We start from the raw sequence: 16358 nt of genomic DNA on the forward strand, positions 1-16358 counted from the left end.
TATGTGTTGTTACAGTTACTGCCATGTAGCTAATGGCTAGCAGCTAGCGAAAGCTGTGTTTGTCTCCAACACAGTCTCCCAAACTCTTGGACACTGTTCGCATCGTCTCTGTCTCCAGTCTGCACATGTTTCCAGACTTTCTACCGTGACAACCAAGCTCCATCGTAATATTATTAACATCAAACTCGCTTCAAACGCCATTGCATAGCGGACCGAAGTGGAGCTAACCAGTTAGCCAATTTTCAGCTGACTTCACCAAACTCGTCGGCAACTGTAAATACTATTATTGGTGGCTCTGGTGCAGTTGCTGGGTCCGGTATGGTTGAGACTGATCCTTTAACGAGGGTCAGTGTCAAGGCAAAGCCAGTGTTGTACTGACACTCATTACTGAAGCAGTCCGATGTGAAGTGGTTAGCACACACATAAAAGCTAACACGAACCGCAGACGGCACGTTGTCCTTAAAAATGAAACACAACCACGGTCTCTTCTGTTGTTCTGTAGCTGGGACAGAATATAGGCACTGATGTTGATTTATACAACCAACAACAGAGTAGTGCCTAGCTCTGAGCGACAACGTTGCGAAACACTGCTGTCTCTCCGCTGGACACACCGAACTTCACCTCAGGGATGAACGCCCCCCTCTCAGATATCTCCTATCACCGCTCAGAGAATGTTGGCCTATGATAATGACTCCTTTCGTTACGTAACGAAAGGAGCAGAATCTGAACAGCCTGTAGGAGCGCCGTGTTACCAGTGGGTGGGCTGCAGAGACCATGCAGGACTCGCTTGTTTTCCTCATTCTGGGAGTTGGCAGGCTCAGGGAGGACCAGCTTATAACATGTTTTTTTATGATATGGGACCTTTAATTCTTTGCCTTGATCCAAATGATTTTCTTAACATTTTAGTTATTGAACCAAACTAATAAATTGAAATTGAACCAACCTAATGTATTCACTTTTAATTAAAATAACATGAATTAATGTTTGCATTGACACCACTTAACTCAATCCCATATAACCAAACTATTTTTCACATTATATTTGACCTTACTTTAAGATAACTTGTATTTTCCATCTCATAAAGTCTTTAAAAAAAGACTATAGCAGTTAACCCACAAGGAGTACATAGACTATATATTAGAAAGCTCTAATCAGAGATTCACCAAATTTCTGAGTATGCATGGACAGCGTATCAGTACGGGAAGTCTCTCCCGGCAAACATGCCTTCACTCACGGTACCAACATTATATCATCTTTGTTAACTCGACACAATTTAATGTGAATATGAATTAACCCGCAACTGTCTTACACATCATCTTATTCTCAAACACATTCACGAACCATAATTACACCAACTCTAACAGAATACCCAAGAGTCTTTGCGCCACAGTCCACAAGGGACCACAAGACACTTGGCCAACAGATCACTTTAAATGTATTTATTCATCTTTAACATTTGAACCATATGCAACATATTTAACATTAAAAGGCCGACTGCCTAATCTAAAAGAGGGCAGATATTGTCTGGTCAATATGTGAGTAACCCTAGACTAGAACACTAAATCTTTAATTATCAGCAACTGCTTTGCTACTTAAGTAAATGATATTCGCGATGTCAAATGGTGCGTCTTGGCTACAAGAAAGAGAGCTACGGGACTTGACATGTGCTCTGACTGTGCAGTGTGCAATGTGCACGCGCAATTCACATTCGACTCAAACTAAAAATATTACCTGCAGGTCATGAAGAAAAAAAAACAAATTGATAGAAATCAAATACATTGTTTTGGGTCCTTTGGACGTATATTTAGTTCAGTATAGATCAAACTTGATGTCTCTAAATGCAAAAAGAATGAGTTTCACAATCAAATCAATAATTTTGTCCTGTTTTAAATGGCAGTTATTAGTTTGAATGAACAACTGCATGTTACACTTTTTTCAGTGTAGGCAGATGACACAAGCCCCAAGAAAGAGCCCATAAAACCAGTATTCGTAGTGGCCAAACCATGTAATTACATCGTCAAGTAATGCACTGGGCACCAAAAATACTTTTCCCATGAGCTAACATGGTGAAAAATGCTTCTGACTCCTTTCGCTCTTAATTTGAGCCTTTCATTTGAGTTAGCCGTGTGCTAAACTGGAGGTTAGCCAGCTCAGTCGATGGAAGTCTGTTGTGCACACTCTGTGCGCCCCATGACATGGAAGATACTTTAACACACTTACAATGAAGTGGAATCAAAATACACTTTATTCAAGCATACTCTAATGTCCTACTAAAGACATACAAGTAATTACACCCTTTAAAAGTATACTTCCAAAAAAAACACTAAGTATACTAAATTACCACTGCACGGAGATGATGCTTCTGGAAGTTTGCAATGGTAGTCAATAAGGAGGGAGGGCGAGCAAGACATGTAATTGGTATCAGACCATTGGGAACACCAACTACCGCGGGATGCCCCGTGCAATAAGTTATTTAATCGGACAAAAGATTTATACTGTTAAATCACTAATGTGAACACAGATGTATACTTCTGTTTGCATTTCTTTGTTAAATATGAAGAAAATATAAATAGAAGTGCTGTCAGGTGTCAAGAAATAAAGTAAAATTGTCACCTCAGAAGTTGCCCAGTGGTAAGTTCGTCCAGGAGGGGGCAGTTTAAGACCCCTGCCTGGAAAAAACATACACCAAGCCTGTTTCAGCTACATTCCATAGAGGTTTCATAATAACACAGCATACACGATCAAGGAGCAAAAAACAGGATCAACATGCTGCTACAAGAAGATAACTACTGGCACTTAGCCATTCCCATAGGCTATGAAAGAGCACTTATATCTGTGGTTGTGTACCACAATGAACTTCACCAGTATGGATACAAGCATCGGGACGTTGTAGTTACACCTGCAGAGTCGACAAAAAGAGGAAGACTTTTTACTGTGCATCGATTCGATGTCATAATGAAATTTGTAGTTTACTTCACTCTCCTCACCTCCGCAGTTCATGCAGGTGTGCTGCGCAAAAAACAAAGTTGCCCTCAGGTCTGCGATGCCTCTCAGTGCCCCGTCCTAGCGCATGCCTGTTACTACGAGCAGCTGAAGGACAGATGCGGCTGCTGCGTAGTGTGCGCGGCCGGGGAAGGTGAAACCTGTGGCCCAATCCCCTGTGGTGACGGGCTGCGGTGCGACCCTGTACGGGAGAAGCACGGTGGGCTCCACAGCACCTGTGTCTGCGCTTCATCTGGCCCGGTGTGTGGCAGCGACGGCAGGACTTACCCCAGCATCTGCCGCCTGAAAGCCGAGAACAGGAGAGCCGAGCTCGGTGAGATCCCCCCGGTCATCTTCATCCAGAGGGGCTGGTGTGAGTCAGGTGAGTGGTGTGACCTTTTTTGTACAATAGAATATCGTAATTTAAGTTGACATTACAATTAATGACAATGATTGTTGATCAATGGCACATAGGCCTTAAAATGTCAATGCTACTATTACAGTCATTATTTGACTTCTTTTACTTCTGTTTCTACTTGGCTACTACAAATAGTAAAATAATAATTATAATAAAAATAATAATAATAATGATGATGATGATGATGATGATGATGATGATGATGATAATAATAATAATAATAATAATAATAACGTTATATTATATATACAGAGGGTGTGTGACATGATCCATAGACAAACAGACGGTTAATATTATCGCCTAGGACAGGAAAAAAGAAGTGGCATTCTTGAATTGAAACAGCCTCACAAAACGGGAAGAGTGCCAAAATGACACTGGGCATTATACGTTTTCTCTTTCTACTGAGAAATACGCCATGGAACTTTACCGAGCTGCAATTTGTGTCACCCTGGATTTATTTGATTACTATCTGTGCTTCTTGAAATCGTTCAGAAATCATACAAATTACAATGATAGCATCATCTTTATTATCCTGAAACCTTGGTGGATGATGAATGTGAATAATGAATGAATGTATAATGTCTACCAGTTACCGTCTTAATTTGGCCTGTCAGTATGATAGCATTTGCTAATTAGCACAAAATATTAGGTACAACTGAAGCCGTCATTCGTTTTGTAGGTATTTGGTCATATACCAAAGTATTGGACAGTTAAAAGCATGCTAGAAGAATCCATGAGAAGATCACAAAAGCCAGTAGATTCATCATCTGGGCACCATAAATGTCACATCAATCTGTCCATTAGCTTGTGAGATCAAAGTCTGAACCTAATGGTGACTTACCAACCGCCAGACCAACATTACCATGCTGCTAGCTTTTCTCTTCAGCATTACATACTTAAGGTGGACTTAACCTGTCTGATTAAACGTGCCCTGTGCAGTTTTCTTGTAAACATACAAAAGTTATAATATTGAATATTATAACTTTAATATTACTTTGAAAACACATATTAATCTTTGAGGTCAAACAAATGTGTTGAATGCATTTCCTTCCTTATTAATGTCTGAAAATAGCTTCGATATTTTCGTCCGTTGATAATGTAACAGTGATTGATTGGGGTTTGGCACGAGGTATCTTTCACCATCACCGATTGGTTAGTTGCCACCCGCAAAGGGAGATGGGATGACAATAGCAGCGTCAACAACACGCGCAGAACATGCTGCTGCATGCGACCTGCCTGTCCCCCCGCTGCTTAAAGCCACTTTTGACGGTTGGAGATACAAACATTACTTTGAATTTGTTGAACGTGAGAAAAATAATCTTCAGGGTGTAATCATGTAATGTAAGGCATTACTGTTTTTGAGAGTAATGTGTAATATATTACATTTTTGAGTAACGAGCCCCAACACTGATTACATCTTTGTTTGCAAGTGTACACTCTACTACTGAACTGCATTTTTTGGTCTGCTACTATGCGCTTTGGTTTTTGACTGCTAAGACTTTTCCACTATCAACCAGTTGAATAAACTGGCAGCATAAATGTGAAAAACGGCACCCACATAGGGACCCACTAATAAAAACATTGCTCCATAGCTCTCCTAGAGGCCTGCCACATGGTACCTTTAAGTAGAACCCCGATTCCAAAACACTGATACGCTGTGTAAAGACAAAACAGAATGTGATAATCCGCTAATCCTTTTTGACAAACACTCATTTGAAAGTGGTGCTATGGCAATATGTTTAACGTTCAGTAAATATTTTCTTATTCTTAATTTGACGCCAACAGCACTTTTCAAACAAGTTGGGACAGGGGCAACAAAAGACGTGGAAAGTTGTAGAATGCTCCAGAAACATCTGTTCAGAACATTACTGAGGTAAACAGCTTCAGCGGTGAAACAACAGGTGACAATATCGTAGTTTCCCAGATAGCAAAATTCTTCTGGCCCGTATCTGGCCCACACCTGACATGTTCATTCGGCCCACATACCGCATGGAATGATGGCACTTGGGCGCTCCGCTTCTGTTTGCCAAAAGTGGGCCACAACCGAGCCATCACAATGCCAGATGTCAGCCAAAAACAGACCATATAAACCAGCACTCAACCAAATGTGGGCCAGATAGCAAAATTCTTCTGGCCCATATCTGGCCCACACCTGACATGTTCATCCGGCCCACATACCGCATGGAATGATGGCACTTGGGCGCTCCGCTTATGTTTGCCAAAAGTTGGCCACAACCAAGCCATCACAATGCCAGATGTCAACCAAAAACAGACCATATAACCTAGCACTCAACCGAATGTGGGCCACTGTGCATTTTTATTCTGCATTTTTATTCTGGCCCACCGACGTGTAACCGGTTACACGTCGGTTAGAAGCCCCGTTTACACGTGTAGAAGAAATTGTAAACGTTGACACCCCTACTACGTAGCGTTATGACTAGGCTGACCACTCAAGTGTCATGATTCCATGTGGTAGGTGGGCCAGAGTAAAAATGCACAGTGGCCCACATTTGGGTGAGTGCTGGTTTATTGGGTCTCTTCTTGGCTGACATCTGGCAGTGTGTTGGTTTGGTTGTTGCCCACTTTTGGCAAACAGAAGCAGAGCGCCCAAGTGCCATCATTCCATGTGGTATGTGGGCCGGATGAACATGTCAGGTGTGGGCCAGATATGGACCAGAAGAATTTTGCTATATCAACCAAGAGCTGACCATATACATTAGAACTCACTCAAATGGGCTCTCAGACTTAACCAGAACTGGTTTACAGTCTATGAACTTGTCTAGCCTGCACACATAAGGAGTCACAACCAAACCATAATAAAGTTTTATGTCAAATATGAACAAATACAATAAACCAGAACTGGTCTGAATTTGTGGCTACATGCCATTCTGGTACCCCCAGATACTGTGTTGAATGGTGACAAGTCCAGCCTTGTTGGGACTCATCTGGGGGTCTAAGATGAAGAAACCTACTGAAGAATTGAAGAAATGACCAGACATGAGAAACAACTGGTGAACAGAAGAGGACTATGATTTTTTAATTTTTTTTTAACCTGTGAGACAACAAAACAAAATTCAGGCCCAAATCAGTGGAACCACGGAAAAAGGTGGAACAGTGGAGAAGCTCCAAAAAAATCTTGCCTGGGTCCAACATCATGGCTCATCTTCTTGTGGCCCTTGAAGAAATACACAAAAAAAAAACATATTTTGTTGACTCAGTAAAGCAGTACTGTGGTTACTGAATATGGTGGCAGTGAAGTACAAAACACAAAACATTATCAGGAGACCAAACAAAAATGGCCCTGTAAAATGATATAAAAGTTATACAATATTGTGTTGATGTCTTTCAAAACTTAAATCCATAGTCTGTTTTTATTTACAATTAATCTGAAGCTATAGTTGATATGATGTCTGATCACTGACCCAATATCTGCTTGCTCAACCTCATTCTGTTCAGACAAAAATGAAAGATGGGATTGATAACAAGCAAAGTGAGCTGGAGTAAAGCAGCTTCATCAAACACACCCTCTGCATACAACTACATCGAAATAACAGCAGGAGAATACAGCAACGTCACTTAAAAAAAACAGTTCAATTTGAAGAATCTAGCACACATTTATGAAGCAGAAAATAGCGGCCAAATGAGTAAGAACCACAATTTTCACTTTAAAAAAGAGAGCTGATCCATATTACCTCAGATTCTATTTTGAGAGCAGGCCAGAGGTCCATGAGCTTGTTCACTGCTGGGCAGGACATCACTATGGTCTGTAGGCATAGGGAAAATGTGGTCTCCATCATCTTTCTAATGAGGGGGAAACGTACAAATGCAATCAGTATAGAGATGTGGAAGAGGGCTGATTCTGTAATAATGGCTGTGCTGCAGCCTGTAGTATCTAAATAACTGTATTTTGGAGGTGAAAGAAGCTGCGCACAACTTACACGTCCAGATCATTTTGGAACCAGCAACCTAAAAGGCAAAGAAAGAGATGATAAAGTTTAGACCACCATCTAAAACTTTTAAAACAGAATTGCTTACACTTACTACTTAATATAACAAGTTAATTACTATTAGCTTATCAAAATATTATCACGGACTACAGCTATCACTGCTTTAAAATGACAACATGTTTTCCTCAAAACAATTTGTTTTATATAACATCTATAGATGGAAAATAGCTCAAGTAAACTTTTAGTTTTTAACAAGTTTTTAAGACAAATCTTGATTTAAATTTTGGACTCTTTAGACCAATCATCTTTCTTTTTGTTAAGTAAAATAACATCTGTGCAGTGCAAAAGGTTAAATATCAATTAGGAAGATGGTATGTATGAACAGAACACATTGATGGCTTGTTGAATTGAAGACGGCAAAAAGTTTTATTTTGACCAAATTGGCAAGAAGAATAAACGATGATATGTGTATGCGGGAGTGCGTATGATTTAGGGTTACCACATTAAAACATTGTCTGTGAAAAAAAAAATAAAGTTATTGTTATTTAGAGAGGGGGGAGTTGTGGTTGATATAAGAATTTATTCATTGGATTACCTGGTATCTTTATCATATCTCCAGTTATCTTCCTTAACTCTGTCTTAACTTCTTGAAACTGGAACAGAGAGATACAATGATGGGAAATACATTCATCACATATCAAAATATACTGTTTGTGAGCTTGGATCCTCTGAGAGATCAGGTTGTAACCTAGGTTAGCTAATGTTAGCTGTGTTAATGTTAAAGTGCATATTGCAGGTTAGACCCCGCCTTACATCAATGTTTAGAAAAATAATGTAGGAACATTTTTTTATCAAAATTGTATTTATGCATGCCGTATTTAGGCGTTGGTGGCCGTTTTTGTGATAAAATTTTACTTCCGCATTTGAAAACGCTTGACCGGAAGTGACGTAGGCAGAGGGAGAGCGGTCGATTTGAACAATAGGAAAACAATGAATTCTGGTGCCGGTTCTGACCCCGAGGAAACTTTAAATGTGTACAATTACACATATGACGGACCACAGCCGTATAACTACGAACCCGTTGTGCAACCCAGAGAGTAGAGAGAGACTGGGGGAAGAATTAATGGCCAGAGGAGAGAGATAGAGCTGTGGTGTCAGGAGAATCAGTGGAGAGTAGGGCAGGTCTTTTGGTGAGAGACCGGTGTTAGATTATACTCATTAGCTACGGATATGAATGCTGTGCTCATATCACACAGGGTTCTCCCTAGACAGTGGAACAGCGGCGCTGCTTGATAGAGTGTTAGTGGGCTGCCGCGGTCTTCTCGTAAAAAAAAAGCGCTTCCCGGCTGACGGCGAGGAGCCGGGGGACGGACAGACGAACGGACGCTTCCCCCCGCTGACGGCGATAACGACAGTCTCTTCCACCCCCCGACACATTACGATCATGTATCAGGCAATAAAAACTAGCATTGGTTATCTAAAACAGGCCCGAGTATTGACACTTACAGTACCAATAACAGAAACTAAAGAGTTTGTTTACGTCCTGTCTCATACTCGTTAGTAGCGCTTTACCGTCACCGTCAGCAAGAAAGAGAGTGAGAAAAAGGCGAGATAAACACTGTCCTGACACACCTTTTATTTGATTGGTGCTTGTGTCGTGTGGGAAATGCGAGTCCATGTCCACAACCGAGGAGAGTATGTGCTGCAGAGAGGTAGATGCCGACTGGGCCTTAGTGGACACCGTCACCCCCAGGCTAGAAGTGCAGTGTCTAACACAGCACCCAGGGTTTGAGGCGTGCTGCCTCAATCCTTATGTCCTGCAGATAGCCTACATGCACTACAGACAGGAGCATGGACCTCTCCAGGCCAGCAGACATGAGTAGGTTCAGGGCAGAAATAATGTATTACTTGGACTTCTTTCACTTATTCTGTTCTCTTAACACTATATGTATGTGTGTGTGTGTGTGTGTGTAATAGTTTTATAAATAATGGTAAAAGGTGCAGTATATTGAAAGGTGTTTCTAACATTGTGTTCACTCGGTAATCACACAACAGGGGCGAAATATTAGGAGCACCAGTCAATATAATGCACCCTAATACACCACCATCACTTTGTATGACTTAATAAATATGAAGTAGAATGAAACCTTCCTGGCAGTATTTACAAACAGTGAAAATGTTTACACTTCACAAATGTAGAATTTGAAGCCAATTGATGAGTTGATGTATATATATCAACTCATCAATTGGCTGTTTACAGTCACCGGCTAATTAATTAGGAACACATATACATTTATATATATATTTATATATACATTTATATATATATATATATATATATATATATATATATATATATATATATATATATATATATATATATATATATATATGTATGTATGTATGTATATATATATATATATATATATATATATATATATATATATATATATATATATATATATATATATATATATATATATATACACACACACACAGTATATACACATAGACATACATAAGAAGTACAAGTTGCTTATATTTATATCATGAATTATTGTCATTTAGTACACAAGTGTAACAGAACAAAAGTTCATATGGCTCAACACAGAATTTTAAATATCTAAAATTATACAGCATATATACATGTATATAAAAAACAATTAAATGCAAAAACAAACAAACAAAAAAAAACTCATTACTACCTGTGTCACAGGTAGTAATTTTTTGTCCCTATCCCCAGGCAATACCGATACACTGCTTGCAGGCAGATTGTCCGCTGGGCCTATGGCATTCTGGGCAGGCACATCAGAAAGCCTCTACCTGCTTGTGTTGTGTCTGCCATTAGAAAGCAGTTTCCAGAGGAAGGAGGGGATTATAAAGGTTTTGAAGGGCCTCATTTGGGTGGAAATTAATAATAAAAAACAAATCACAATTACCAAGTGTTTCTCTGAAAATGTGTTCAAAATTGTAGATCATTTACACACATGGACAAAATTGGTCCTGTTGAAGAGAAACCTGCAATTATCACTGAAATAACTTGAAACTGACAAAGGTGACAAACAATACATTAAAAGAAAATTGTGGCAATTAATAATGAAAATTGACCTGGACAAAAATGATGTTACCCTCAACCTAATCGGAACTTTATATTTTGTTGCAAAAACTTTTGAGCCAATCACTGCAGTCAGATGAATTCTGTAACTCTTAGTCATACTTCTGCACCTGTAGACTCCTCGTGAGCAAACTGCTCCAGCTGACTCAGGTTTGAGGGCTCCTTCTCCCGACTGCATGTTCCAGCTCTTTCCACAGATGTTCAACAGGATTTAGATCAGGGCTCATCGAAGAAGCTACTCCAGAACAGTCCAGTGTTTTATTCGCAGCCATTCCTTTTTGTTTGTAGCTGCTGAGTGTTTTGGGTCATTACCCTGTTGGATGACACCTGTGACCTAAACTGGACTTTGTGACACTGAGCAGTACATTTGGCTTGAGATTTCATTGAACCCTGCACAGATTCAAGACACTGTGTACCAGGTGCAGCAAAGCAGAACCAGAACAGAACTGAGCCTGATCCATGTTTACAGTAGGTACAGTGTTCTTGTATGTTTCATTTTGCATCTGTGTACAAAGAGCTGATGTGCAAAAAGGCTCCCGCTTTGTCTCATCTGTCCACAAGCCTTCTGTGAGAATGTCCTTTGGTCTTTGCTGAAACTTTTTGAACCAAAACTGAAGCTTTTTTTAGGTAACATCAGCTCTTTGTACACAGATGCAATCTGTGGAGGGTTCAATGAAATCTCAAGACAATCAAGTCATTCAGAAGCCAAATGTACTGCTCAGTGTCACAAAGTCCAGTTTGGGTCACAGGTGTCATCCAACAGGGTAATGACCCAAAACACTCAGCAGCTACAAACACCCAGGAATGGCTGCGAATAAAACACTGGACTGTTCTGGAGTAGCTTCTTCGATGGGCCCTGATCTAAATCCTGTTGAACATCTGTGGAAAGAGCTGGAACATGCAGTCGGGAGAAGGAGCCCTCAAACCTGAGTCAGCTGGAGCAGTTTGCTGACGAAGGAGTCTACAGGTGCAGAAGTATGACTAAGAGTTACAGAAATCACCTGACTGCAGTGATTGGCTCAAAAGGTTGTGCAACAAAATATAAATTAAAATTTTAAGAAGTTAAGGGTACCATCATTTTTTCTGTTGTTTGTTTTTTAAATACTTCTGTTGAAACAAAATTCAAAAGCAATGTCTGATTTTTCGTGTGTACGTCTCAAGCAGATCTTCATTTGATGGTTAAGACTGCTAACAAACACGTTCTTCATAAATTATATTCATAAATAGTTAAAATTAGGCACATTCTGTACAACACAACATTGCAACTTTTATGCAGATGTGCCAAATATATAAAAAATATATAGAAAGTCACATTGTGTGTGTACTTTGCGTATGGCAAGCCTCTGTGGGGGCATCAACGTCTTGTATTGAATCGTGAATGCTGTGCAAGGTACACGCCAACAGCCTCATCCTTGTTGATCTTCTGTAGGGATCTGGAAAGGGGCGCAGGTGCAGAGGAGGACAGAACTGTGCTGTGCTCTCGTAGAGCCTGTGGTGACCTGGAGTATTCGACTCTCAGAAACTCCATGAGGGCTGATGCATATGCTGGGGGAAGGATAAAAAATTTTGATCACATTCACTGACTTATGGACTGACACAATTATATTTAGGAACTGACTGAAACTGCTAACCATATGATGGCTTTTCCTTGACAGGGCGAACTACCCAGCCACCTTGGCGAAACCGTGGGTAGCGAACCGCATAACACACCTCACCATCACTGGTTTGAGCAACTTCTCTGCTGCCATTGCTATTTAAATGCAAAGCTACCAAGAGAAGTCTGTAGTAAAAAGTAGAAAGTTGTACGTGTGAATAAATCCAAAAGTAAAAACATCATGTAGAAAATTTGTAGACCCAATTTTTCTTGTGTAGTGACCTAGGGCAATTTTACAGAACAAAGTATTCAAATAGAATAAATCAATCACCGTTGACAGGGTTCACCAAGCTAAAACTCATGCAGTCTAATACAATATAACTGCAATTAATTGTACCTATAGTTTTAGCCGTACTCATACTTTCACAATCACATACCTACCTGCTCTACATCCCAAGGAATGAGAAGCCAGTGTGCTTTGGTGCAAAGTGCAGGATGAGGGAGTGGAATGCCTCCAGTGAAGAGGTCTGATGCTGTGGGGACAACTGCCGCTGCAGCAGCAGAAATGGCTGTCATCTCTCCCGCCTCATCACTGCCAATGTCTCCTGAATCCTTCAAAATATAACAGATTAAATACATTATGACTGTGTGTAAAAAGGGTCACTGGGCTGTAACTAAATCTGACGGTTATAATATTAGCAAACCGAGTGTCTTTGCATAAGACAGGTTCTATTAAAAAAAAAAAAAAAAGTTAGCCAGCTAACGTTAGCTAGCGTTAGCTGGCATTGCTCGCTTATTAGCTTGGGAGTTGAAAGCTAGCTGCACTCTTCTACAACAACCTATACATGTCACATTGCTTCTCGTGAATTAAATCGTTATGTTGAGTGAGTAGGTAGTTAACAAATGTTAGAAACAAGACTTACAGTGCACAGTTCGCGTTTACGCCGAGCTGAGTCTCTGCCTGATCCGTGACCGTGTCTCCCACCGGCGGCAGCACCAGCAGCTGCTGCTGACAGCGGTCCATATGAAGCTGTGGGAACCGAAGGCACCGCTCCGGGGGTGAGTCGCAACTGGTTCTTGCTTCGGCATCCCACGTTGAACTCCAACAGGTCGCTTGGATGATAATCCTCCGGTCTGAATTGAGCGCCACACACGACCGCGTTTTTCGTAGCTGACGCAGAGGAGAAGTCCCGTCTCTTCAGCTGCACAAAACGGACCCAGGCACCGAAGATAGCACCGTTTTTTTTCCTGTTAGGAAACCGGTGGACTCGGTGTCCTGACAGGCTGGAGTTTGTACAACCTCCACAAACGCAATAATTTACCATGTTGATAGTAAATTAACGCAATCCAAAACTACTGACAACACACTGACTTACTACAACACAACCGCTCTGACAGATAACGTACCTACTCCCACACTGAGCTCTGGCAGCTGCTAGCATACAACTCCCTCTCGTTACGTAATATGACGCGATGTTGAAAAAAAAGCGGTTTTTGGCGCTTTGCTCAAAACTGTCACTTTTTTGGTTAAATATCTCCTCTAACGTCTCGAATAACATTTTAAATCCTCAATCAACTTTTTAAAAGGTCATTTTTGGACCAGATTACACATGCATTTTATAAAACATTTAACCTGCAATATGCTCTTTAATGTAATGTGCTAGCTTGTTCTAGCAGCTAACCATTACATTCATTGTAATTGGTTCGCTAGTTAGCACCATGGTGGCTAGCGGAGTTTTGCCTCTGCTGTAAAATTACTTTATTACAATCCATGGGGTTAAATAAGTAAAAGTGAATAAATATTAACATTCAACACTTACAGTAAGTCCTGACTGCTGCCGAGTAGGTCGAGCTTTCTGCCTCCTGTCGCTTCCAGCCGGCGCCAACCGTCTCTGCAACGTTCAAACTTTTCTTCTTCTGCGTTTTTTCAAAGAGCGGTAAGGAATCAGCGTAGTGTGCGCATCAGCGCCGCCTTCTGCTTCGGAGGGTGAATCAGAAATTAACTCGGAATAAAAAATTATCCCTGCAGCTGCACAACACTTAAGTAGAAATAAAAAAAATATATAGGCTACATCAAACTGATGCCAATAAAAATACAGAAAATTCAATAAAATACATTTTTTGTCTCCCACTAATGTCAAATGCATTTCAGACCATTTGCCCCAATCAAATTGTTACTGTTTTAATAGGCTATGATTGCAATTTATTTGTTATGATCGATTTTATTGTGTTTTAGCATGTGCTATATAAATTAAGTTTATTTTTAAATCACCCCTATTTAAAACAATATAAATAACAGGACTTTATCATTCTTAGCATGTTTTTACTTAATTCTATTACGTTTTGCTTAAGTGATGTTTTTAAGTTATGCATACTTATCCACAAAATAGCTCCATTTAATCCAAAAACACCAACTTGACATAATTAAGTTAGTAGAACTTTTTGTAAAGCTTCGAGTATACAGTACTTAATATGTTTAATTACTTTGAACGTTCGGGTTTACAGTTGTTTATGAGCTGAAGCTTATTTTTGTATGTGCATTCATGTTGTGCATTTAGTGCATATACTCAAATCAGAGAAAACACTGAAAGACATTGTTGGTCATTACGTTATTGTAAGACTTAACATTTATTTTTTTATGAATTATTTGATTTATTTAACCTTCGTTTATCCAGGTAAGTCAACTGAGAACTAGTTCTCTTTTGCAATGACGACCTGTAAGATTCAACATCTCAGACAAAAAAGATTTTATTGATCCCATATCAGAGAAAGTTTCATTAACAAACAACAAATTCATCAAACAAGGCACATGATTTATACTCTTAGATATGAGAGATAATATATAAATATATTGCACTAAGAGAAAAAAGTTAAACTTGACTAGGCCTACTATATGTTGGCTAATTCCTGCTGGTATTAAAGAGTGTCAGACTTGTCCGACTAATCAGACTCTGTAACGACTCCCAGAATTATCTATCCGCTTGTTGTGTTGTAATATCTTTTTTTCTCTCAGATGTACTATATTTTATGAACAGTGGTGTTTTTCCTTGTATCATGGGTGCAACAGACGGCTTGTCCTGCACATGGGGATGAAGGGTGTTGTACATGATAGACATTGGCTTAGCTAAAATTCTCCTCTCACCCACCTCCATAGCCAGCTCCTGGCACCTATATATTTACATACTGACATTACCTAACGTCAGTATAGCAACATATATGCGGGCCACTTTAGGCTCAGGTCCAGATCATCTAATGTTGATTGTGCCATATTTTGGCCAAAACTGGCACAAATATGTTTTAACGTAGCTGGGCCACGTGTGCTACCTTATATGTGGGCCACTTTAGGCTTACATCCAGATCAGTCGATGCCAACTTGGCATATTTCGGCCAAAACTGGCCCAAATATGTTTCAACAGAGGTGGGCCACATGTGCTACCTTATATGTGGGCCACTTTAGGCTCACATCCAGATCAGTCGATGCCAACTTGCCATATTTCGGCCAAAACTGGCTCAAATATGTTTCAACAGAGGTGGGCCACGTGTGCTACCTTATATGTGGGCTACTTTAGGCTCACATCCAGATCAGTGGATGCCAACCAGCCATATTTCGGCCAAAACCGGCCCAAATACGTTTCAACAACGGGGGGGCACGTGTGCTGAACCACATGTGGACCAGCCTTGGTTCACTTACAGAATAACCATTGCCTACTCTGCCACATATTTGCCGAAGATGGGCCATATTCGTTTTGTGATATTTGGGCCAAATGTAGCATTAACTATGTGGGCCAGTTTAGGTTCACATCTGCTTTGTCTGGGCCAGAAGAATGCCTATGGTGCCGGATCATTGCCTGAAGTGGCCCACATCCGTATGCTATCTGGGTTTGTATAAAAGGGGCATCCTCAACAAGCACACAAGCAAGGAAGTGTCAAGGTTTACCTATTTGTCAAACACCTGATTGTGTAAAGGATAAGATATGGGCTCAGGAACACTTAAGTAAAACTGTTGTTGCCAATGCAGTTTGTTGGCAAATGGTTGCACTATGTTTTACATAGTGTCCCAGCTTTTTTAGAATCACTGTTATAGAACTTATTTTCCAACATGTCATAACTGAAAAAATGTGCTCTCTAGTTGAGAAGACCGTTATAGGTTTAAAACATGTAACTTTTCTTTTAAATAAAACACATTTGAGATGTCATGTGTTGAAATGTTCAAACATATGTGTTTTCTGCATTGTATCCCATCAGCAGATTTGAACTTATGGTAGATATAACAGCAGATAAGATGACCTTTCAAGTATATGT

The 16358-nt window shown here is 40.1% G+C and overlaps 1 protein-coding gene across 2 annotated transcripts in view; it reads left to right on the top strand.

The window, feature by feature from the left end:
* Window positions 1–2501: 2501 nt before the first annotated feature.
* htra4 (HtrA serine peptidase 4) overlaps window positions 2502–16358 on the top strand; it is a 28413-nt gene continuing 14556 nt past the window's right edge. Inside the window, exon 1 of one of the 2 annotated variants that reach the window (XM_030416456.1) lies at window positions 2502–3364. In XM_030416456.1, coding sequence (XP_030272316.1) covers window positions 2767–3364 — 598 coding nt within the window. In that variant the 5' untranslated portion in view covers window positions 2502–2766. The remainder of the gene's footprint in view (window positions 3365–16358) is intronic. The other variant, XM_030416455.1, reaches the window with a different exon arrangement.

The sequence above is a fragment of the Sparus aurata genome, chromosome 5 (genome assembly GCF_900880675.1).
Source record: "Sparus aurata chromosome 5, fSpaAur1.1, whole genome shotgun sequence".
Taxonomy (NCBI): Eukaryota; Metazoa; Chordata; class Actinopteri; order Spariformes; family Sparidae; genus Sparus; species Sparus aurata.